The sequence below is a fragment of the Apteryx rowi genome, unplaced genomic scaffold (assembly GCF_003343035.1).
Source record: "Apteryx rowi isolate R43461 unplaced genomic scaffold, aptRow1 scaffold_16, whole genome shotgun sequence".
NCBI classification, from domain to species: domain Eukaryota; kingdom Metazoa; phylum Chordata; class Aves; order Apterygiformes; family Apterygidae; genus Apteryx; species Apteryx rowi.
In genome coordinates this window covers 5,091,400-5,100,565 of record NW_020447863.1, presented here as the reverse complement: position 1 = coordinate 5,100,565, position 9,166 = coordinate 5,091,400, and the positions used below count along the sequence as shown (strand labels likewise).

Below are 9,166 nucleotides of genomic sequence, written 5' to 3'. Positions count from 1 at the left end.
TCTGCTTTCTCCCTGTTACCTGCGACACCCCTTTGCTCTGCCCTCGGGGTCCCGCGGCTCCTTTGGGGTCTTTGCTGTGGGACTGGTTCGTGCTATTCCTGCGGGTGGAAGTAGTTGCAATCTGTCAGTGATTTCTTCTTCTTTTTTTTTTTTTTCCTATGTGATATGCCTAAATAAAACTGCTTGTGGAAGCACGCTGGCAAGCAATAACTTTCCTGCTTTGGGGGGGGGAAAAAAGTTTGAAAATATTGAAATAACAGTGTGAATGCTTTCAAACAGGAAGATTTCTATTTCTTCATTTGTAAACAAGCCCTAAAACAAATTAATTTGTTACACAGTTTTTGTTTTCAGCCTTCTACTTGTATATTTTTTTGGAAACTTTCATAGTCTATCTTCCTTTATTTGGTTTGTAAAACTCTTAAAAAATTTCATTCTGCACAGAATCTTGCACTGAGAAAACATCCCTTATTTAACTTACTATGGGAGCAGAAAAATGTTTTCTCTTGATATCTACTTAAAGAGGATAAACTCATTCTACCAAGACTTACAAAGGGAAAGAATTCTTTATTGCAAAGTCTTCTAAAACTAACTCTTTTTTGGAATGGGCACCGTTTTGTGCTTAGTGCCTAGCACAGTGGTGCTGCAGAGTTACTGTTAGCAGTTTAAGCGCTGTGGTAGTGCTCCTACCAAGAAGGACCGTGTTTGCTCTTTCCTCCTCTGTGGTATTTCGTTTGTGTGGTAGAGGAGGGGAACGAAGCCGGGCGTGCAAGGACTTGGTCTCCTTTCACAGTGCGTTCGGATCGATCAAAATTCACACCGTCCCTGAAGGGAGCAGACTTGCTCTTCCCCTAACTGTGTTTCTGCCACGCTAACGCTTGTGTGGCTCCGCAGGGGCTGAATCAGAGAAATACCTGTCTGAAAGCTATATATATATATATATATATATATATATATATATATTTTTTTTTTAAGGGAAGGTGGGAAATGTGCTAGCTTAGGTGGTGAACTGTGCCAGGGAACAGCAAGAGCCTTAGTGCCTGCACGAGGTTATGGAGCTGAGGGGAGAAGAGAGGGCAGGACCCCTCCTTTCACTAGCAACCCTAATTAGATTGGTGTAAAGCACTACTGGAAACAAAGCCTTGGTGACTTGCTGATGGCTGTACATAAAATCTGTGCCAGAGCAGAGGACGGATCCTGGCCCTACAGGCTAACAACTGGATTGTTGTTGTTCTTTGTCCAAGTGGAACTCCTGCTGTGCAAAGCCTCCTTTCTTCCTTTCCCCTCGCATCTCTGTAAACTACAATAGCCGAGCTGTTTTGTCTCTCTCGGAGGTTTCAAACAACTGAAATTCCTTTAAGATCAAGAGACCTGTATCTTATATGATGGGTTGCCTACGCCAGTAGGAGCCAAATATTAAATGTTGGTCTTTTGTATTTCCCCAAAAGCATGTGCTCTGCCACTCCGTGTTGGATGTCCTCAGTCACAGCCTTCCCTTTTCTCTAGGCTCGGATGGAGGTGGATGCTGATGGAAATGGTGCTAAAATATTTGCTTATGCATTTGACAAAAATCGTGGAAGGGGGTCTGGCCGCCTGCTACATGAGCTGCTTTGGTAGGTATAGTGAAGAGTGCTAAACGCTTCAAGGGTTCGGTAAGGTGCAATTTGCTGCCTCCAACTTGTCGGTTGTTTGTTTCTCTGCTTGTAGTATTTTGAGTCTTCTCAGGAGGCTTGCAGCTACATTCATTTGGGAACCCAGCACAGTGGGTGCCATTAGATCTTATTATAGTTTTGTTTTGCACTGGCCATTTAAACAGCTGAGTCTCTGTAAAAATGTTCTTCCTGAGGAAAACGGTGATAGGTGAGTATAATTCACGCAGGCAGTGTTGAAATCTGAGAACTGCTACTAAAACTTCTGTGTGTCGGGGGGGGGGGGTCCATTTAAATTAATGGATGAAGATTAACCTTTTGGGTTCCATTTGTCCTGTGATAAGCACGTAACTTACTGGCACCCGTGAGAGTTGGCAGAGCACTGGAGAGAGATAAACCTCTAACTCAAAACTTTGGGGTTTTTTGTTCGGCCTTCTGGAAAGCTACATGAAACAGTGCTGATGATACTTTGTATCAGCTGCTACTACTTATTTCCATATTCTGAGAATCCTGGCTTGATATGCTTTGTAGCTCCCAGTTAACACTCAGAGGCTGACTTAATCAGTTGTAAGAGGTAAGTTTTACTGACTAATTTAATGAGCTGTTAGTTCGCTCTTTTTGGATATGTTCTTCATGATGAGACCCGAGTTTAATTTTGTAGAAAATATGGGGTGTGCTGAAAAGAGCAGTTCTGGTCTTTAAAAGCCTTTTTGGAGAAATGAAGCATGTTTTCTATTCAGTTTCATAAACTATACCTAGAAGTCACAGTGCTCAAGAATTAGCTGCGCTTGCTTCATTGTTTCGAGTTACTTTTTCTTCCCCAAATTAGTCTCTGCACAAGAGGAGGGAGGCAGGAAGAGTATCAGAGACTCCATTTGATTATTACTGTTATTATTTACAATCTGCTCCTTAAATATGGATTCTAACCTGCATCTTTTAATGTTTATTCTTGTTACACATACAACATTAGTGAGAATGGTTAGGAAGCTGACTACAGTATACTGGGTAATTTGGATTGTCAGCTGCTGCTAACTGTGAACCTCATACAGTAATAATTGCAGTCTAAAAGTAGCACTAACAGTACCTTGAAATTATTCCAGCTGACTTCGAAGGCTGTGTAGACGATGACAGTCCAGCTGTCTGCTTATTACAAAGCGCAGTCATTGCCTCTTCTGGTTTGTTTTACCTATGTTAGGAAATAATTCTAATGTATTCAGTTAGGTAATTCAAATTGTGTGCCTCTAGCATGCAGTGAGGTTAAAAATCTGAGACTGTATGTGTAATCGGGATTTTGGAAAGTCACGCAGGCAGGGTGTAAACTGTTGTGCAAGCAGATCTGCGGTTCTAAAGTTGCAAACGCGAACTCTTTGGCTAGGAAATACTGAGGATTTCGGGTGTCTCCGTGAAGTTAGTTTGATCCCTTTGAGGGTGTACTTTTTTGCTGTAATCTTCAACTACCAGGTGACACAACTCAGGTTGTGCTTGCTGACTGAGCCTGCCCCAGTATCTATAGAAAAGCCTTTTGGCTACAAGCGCTATATAGTTATTAACCCTCGAAACAGAGTAGCAACATTGTTCATTTTTGCTTAGGTGAAGTGGGGGCTGTTTGAAAGCAAAGCAGCAATGCTCTATTTTAGTGGGAGGCTATCTCCTCTGTGAGAAGGAGTGAAGATAAAGGTTTTGGCGGCCTTTGAAAGACAGAGGGGAGGGACAACAATACTCGTTACTCTTTCCAGTGCCAGCCTTGCTGCTTGGGTAAAATAAAAGCTAAGAACTTGAATTACAGCAAGTAGAAGAGCGTAATTTAGCTTCCTTCCCTCTTCCCCCTCCCCATCCCTCCAAATCCACTTAAACTGGAAAAAAAGTAAACTGACTTTGTGCTTCTGATTTAAGATAAAATAAGTGTGCTTGTGTTTTGGGATGCTCTTGCAAGTAAAGCTTTTTATTTAGTTAGCCAGTTAAGTAGGTATCGCTGTTCGTGCAGTAAGCCCTCAAAATAGGAAGGTTAGGGCTACTAAAGCTGCAGCAATGACAGGACCTTCTCCTGCTCTTCTCCCCAGGCCCTGTAAAGAGTGAACTGCAGTCCTAGGTGGGAACCACTATCTGAATAATATACGTTTTCTTCTGCAGATATTCTTTTAGGAAGAGCTTCCTGCTGCTTCTCTTGTGCTTGCTGTGTTTTCGGTGTGGACTACTAGCTCTTCCAAAGCCACACTTGAGTGTCTCTGACTAGGTACCTGCAGAATTTGTCTGCCATCATCTTTTGCATTCTTCTCACTCTATTTATTACCTGTGTAGTAATATCATCTTGCAGTCTTTTGACTGGGTGTAGTAATGTTCCAATGGGGGATGGAAGCTTAAGAGATTAGTCATAAGTATCACTAACTATGTGCTCAAAAAGACATCTGAGGCCAGATATTTTTTAGAGTATCTACCATCATGCTGCCTGTAACCTATTCGGTTAAAGCTCCTGTTGACTTGAATTGCTGTTGTCTGCACATGGCGCTTTTATTACGGGCCTCAATTTCAAGTTAGCTGCTGAGAAAAATGAATGCTATCCAGCTAAGTCCCTGAAAAGTTTTGGTTTAAGTGGTTTGCCTGGTATCTTGTAGGAACTTGCATGTGTTGGGAGGTAGAAGCTACTGCTCTGCAGGAGAGTTGGCTGCATTAGTGAGGCTGTTTCTCCTGCTCCATTCTGCAAGGGACAAGGCAAGGTTCTTCTGTGACTGTTCTTCATTACACAGTTCTCATTAACTTCTGGAGATGGTCCATGTTGCACGCTAGAATGAAGCATAGGCCTAGGAAGAGGGGTAGTGCATGCTTGTTCATTTGAAGCTTGCTTCATTATGTATGGAGAAAAGGGACTGTCCTGAAGTTGTTCATGCTACCTAATTCTGGCACCCAACTTCCATGTCCGCTTTGAGATCTTCGCCACCTGAGGTAGTAGAAAAACTGACATCAATGTAGACTTATGTGGGTTTATACAAAGTATCTGAAAAGGATGGACTTGCTTTGCTGGTGGATTTTTATAAGTAGTTGCTTATGGGAGGTCATGGGTACAGATCCAGACTTTGTAGGAGCAATGGTAGGCACATGCCATTCTGCTATGACTTTGTGGTGTCCCTTAAAATCAATTCTCAACTCTGACTTTTCTTAAGCTCTGGCTTTTTTATCCAGTCCTTTTCAAAAAGGTTTCTCAACTTGCTCTTAGTCTTCCCCCACAGGTCTGCTATCTGTTCTGAACTTATGTCTCATTCTCCCAGGTTCCACGTTCATATGTATCCCGTGTTTCTTGATGGTGCTTTGTTCTAGTCTTGATCTAACAAACCATAACTCCTTCCCTGTCTCTGTATCTGATTTGTTCACCTTCGTCTGTTCGGATCAATGTACTTTCTTGGTTCTCGCTTCTAGCCCTCAGGGTCCTTGGCTTCTTTTTCCAGACCCTCCTATCTACTTCAACAACTCTTCTGGTGCTTTTCAGCAGACTCCTTTCCATAGCTTGCTTTTGTTTTTTCCAAGTCTAGGTTTTTATTCCTTTTATCTTCAAACAGGAGAACTTCTCCCTGTTCTACAGAGGCCTGAAAGGCTTCCTAACAGGAAGCTCCATGCTCTGCTCCTGTGCAGCGCTGCCATTACAGGAAAAACAGCTTTGCCTGTGAGCTAGAGTGCGTGCTGTGTGGGGGTGCTGCATGTGGTGTCTCCAAAGGAATTTTATTCATTAAATTCTAGGAAGTTTTGGGGCATGTGCAAATTGCAGGGTTTTTTTTCCTAAGATATATAATTTGGCCATATGTGGATGGATTTTAACAAAGACTAAATTCTTGATTTTTTTTTTTTTAAGTCATGTTGAAATGAAATTTCTTGTTCTGTTGGATAATGCTAGAACTTAAAAAGAAAAAAAAATCCTAGCAACTTTTTATTTAACCTGGACAAATCATGTTGTCTTAAAATCTGATGAGCCGTTTGAACTGAAATGTTCAGTAAATGCTCAGCTGTCAGTCTTGCGTTATCCTTCTAGGCTGCTGCCACTATGTTGTCTATGTGCTGTAAAATTAATATAGATTGTGGCAGAACAAACTTGTACTAGACATACTAAGACTTTCCTTCTAAGCGTTAAATTCCAGGTGGGGTGGGGATTCCTGCAAGAAATAAGAGACTTGTCCGGGCATACAGATGCTTGTCAGTGGACTTGATACTTGGGATAGCAGAGAAAGGAGAGATGAAAGAAGGGTAGAATGGGAAATGAAAAGTGTTAGAAGGCAATAAGAGAAAATAGCGATAGGACTTAATATGCAGCTATCCTCCTTGCTAATAGTGCTGCTCTGGTTTTGAGCAAGTTTTGGCAGATGTCTCTTGGTCAATTGTGGAGTCAACAGGTTTATGCATTATGTACAATTAGAGTCTAAAAAACATTTGCCTACTCCCTGGTTAAACCTCTCTCCTGTTGCCTCTTAAGCAATTTTGCAAGTAAATAACAAACTATGATTTCACACCAGTGCCAAACTTGCATGTAAATGTGTCTGATAGAATTTTCTATTAAAATAACTTAACAATATTAACTTCTTTCAAGTCTGCTCTGTGGAACAAAATAGTAACATAGATGCTCTTGCAGCAACTGGAATGCTAGTTTCTGGAACTTTCTTTGCAATATTCTTCCAATTAAAATATACTGTGATTGTCTTCTGAGTCAGCTCATTTATAATGGAAATAACCTCCTGAAACAAATCTTTTTCTTCTGGGAGTTGATAATATCTGAAATAGTCACTGTAGTCAACTGGTGACCCAAGTTTGACAATGACTATTTCAACAACACTAGATAGCAGGCTAGTAGGCTGCGTATCTTCTGGAATTGGTGGTATTCTCTGCTTTTAGTGATGGAGTTTTGTTCTTCACTGAACTGCAAATTGTTTTTGTTTCCTCCAGGGAGAGACACAGGGGAGGGATTGCTCCAGGATTTCAGGTGGTACATCTGAATTCAGTGACAGTGGACAACCGCCTAGACAATCTGCGCCTTGTTCCTTGGGGATGGAAACCCAAAGCTGAAGAAGTCTCTAGTAAACAAAGGTACTGTGGAATTTGGCATTGGGGTGAAGGAGGTGGCATGGCACATGGGGTGAGCTTCAGCCAGCAAAGAGCTGAAAATATCTGAAATTCTTTTTTTAATTTGACATACTTGGGCATCAAAATTCTAATGTTTGGATGTATTTGTTTTTTCTATGACATAACCCCAGCATATTCATGTTTGGCAAGAGACCTATGGACTTGATATCATACTAGAGACTTGATAGTTTTCTTGAAACACCTGCAGCATGCATAAGATGGAGATATTCATAGCTTATTAAACTGATTTTGAGAAGGTGTAGTGAATGGCAATGATGCCATCCTAGCATGTTGTCTGTGGGAGTTCAAGAACAAGGAATGGACTCTAAGCCATTTATAAATATTTTTGCTTGAGGTGAATGTTTCTTGATGGATACTCTTTGTGTTTAGGCTAAAATAACCCTAAAAAGATGCTATATGTGAGAAGAATGCATAGTCTGAGGCTTAATGAGTTAAATACAATGTTAACCTTATCTACTTTATAAATGAATTGGAATTACTTACCCTTGGTGCTGTTTATGAGTTTATGGACCAAATGTGTTCTTATTTTTAAAGGGAACAAAGTCTGTACTGGCTGGCAATCCAACAGCTTCCCACAGATCCTATAGAAGAGCAGTTTCCTGTACTGAATGTAACACGATATTACAACGCTAATGGGGATGTTGTGGAGGAGGAAGAGAACTCATGCACGTATTATGAATGTCACTACCCCCCATGCACAATGATTGAAAAACAGGTATGTTCAAAAGAATTGAAAATAAAAAAAGTAAAACACAGACTACCTTGTGTGTCCAGAGGTTTGTTCCTTAAAATGTGAAGCTTTAAATGTTCCATGCAGTTGCTAACAGTGATGTGTGTGTGGTTTTTTTGGTTTTGTTTTTTTAGCTCAGGTTTTCTTTGGCATAAATTTTTAGACCCTGAGATAACTTTTCTGATGTGTTTAGGTTCTTACCAGTTCTTTTATGTAATCCTTTGTGAAGATTCAGTATGGAAGGGCTTTTTAAGGCATCACGAAGAAAATACAGAGATTATTTTAGTTGTCAATTTGAAAGAATGTCATTTTGAACTGGAACAAGAAATGACCTAGTGGTTTGCTGGGAGAAGTGCAATTGCTGCACTGTGTATGGAAAGATAGGTGGAAGCATTCCAGATCTCTAGCAGACACAGAACTTGAAGGAGCAAGCAGCTGTATAAGAGAGGAAGGAGAAAGCAGTGGGATCAAAACTATAGCATGCTTCTCATTTCCTGCGAAGAAAGTGAAGTTGGGTGTCCTTTATTCAGAGGAGAACTGGAAGGAAAGCTGTAATCCTCGTTCTCTGCTGTAGGCAGATGAAATAAAGCAACATGTAGTCTTGATCAAGGCTGGTAGAGAATGAGATGTCCAATGGCTGTGTCTCTTTGTGAAGCAGATGTCCTTATGTGTGGATAAGAAGGGTTTTTCTTTCACTGTGATATCAAATGCTGAGCAGGCTAAAATCATTAAGTCCTGCACTCTGTCTTTCTGCACTCTGTCTTTTTGGGGAATGCCCTGCATTTGAAAAAGTGAGTTTTACCTTTCATTTGGGCCTGCATTAGAAAGCTCCTTGGATACCCATAAGTTTGGCAATGGTTGAGCGTATGCTGCCCTCCTAATCGTTTCTGAATTGAAGATGCTTGGACTTAAAAGCAAAACTTAAGTTGGCAGAACAGTAGCATACAAGAACAAATGTGAAGCTGTCAAATATCAAGTCTAAGCCTATTAAGCAAGAGCAACTGCAGGATCAGACTAAGGCAATCACTTCAAATCCTTTTGATGCTCTGAAATTTTTGGTGGGATGTTCATATTTGTGAGAAGCAGACACAGACTTAATCGATGTAGGGGTGCTACTTTGTACCGCGCAGGCTCACTAACGCTGTCTTGTGTTCTTCTTAGTTACGTGAATTCAACATATGTGGCCGATGCCAGGTAGCGAGGTACTGTGGGTCGCAATGCCAGCAAAAAGACTGGCCTGCTCACAAGAAACACTGTCGGGAGAAGAAACGGACCTTCCAGCAAGAGCTTGGACCAGAACGATGACCGGGTGGCACAGGCCTCTTAGCAGCAGGATTCCTTCTCAAAGGCATTGGACTCTCGCTTTTGCACAGTAATGACAGACTGCTTATTGAAGCCAGAGGCACTGAAGAAGAAAAACCCTGTGATGCTTGAGCACAACAGCTGACTGGACCGAGCCAGCTCTGACTGGTGCTGTGGAAAGGGATCGGGTCTACCCTTCCAGTATTATATTCTCAAGCAAAAAGACTACTGTAGAGGCTCCAGGCAGGAAGCTTCTCATTATTTATATGTTAATATGTTTGTAAACTCATGTACAGTTTTTGTTAGAAATTCTTGATAGGACTCATTAACTAATGTTCAGATGAGAACACGTCGTTGGCCTAAAAAC

At 41.2% G+C, this 9,166-nt stretch overlaps 1 protein-coding gene across 1 annotated transcript; it reads left to right on the top strand.

Moving 5' to 3' along the window:
• The first annotated feature begins 1,133 nt into the window (after positions 1-1,133).
• On the top strand, positions 1,134-9,164 carry ZMYND19 (zinc finger MYND-type containing 19). The gene is made up of 4 exons (XM_026059794.1): positions 1,134-1,610; positions 6,570-6,710; positions 7,302-7,482; positions 8,659-9,164. The coding sequence occupies exons 1-4, from the start codon at positions 1,510-1,512 to the stop codon at positions 8,800-8,802; spliced, it is 567 nt and encodes a 188-aa protein (XP_025915579.1). The 5' UTR covers positions 1,134-1,509; the 3' UTR covers positions 8,803-9,164.
• Positions 9,165-9,166: the final 2 nt, after the last annotated feature.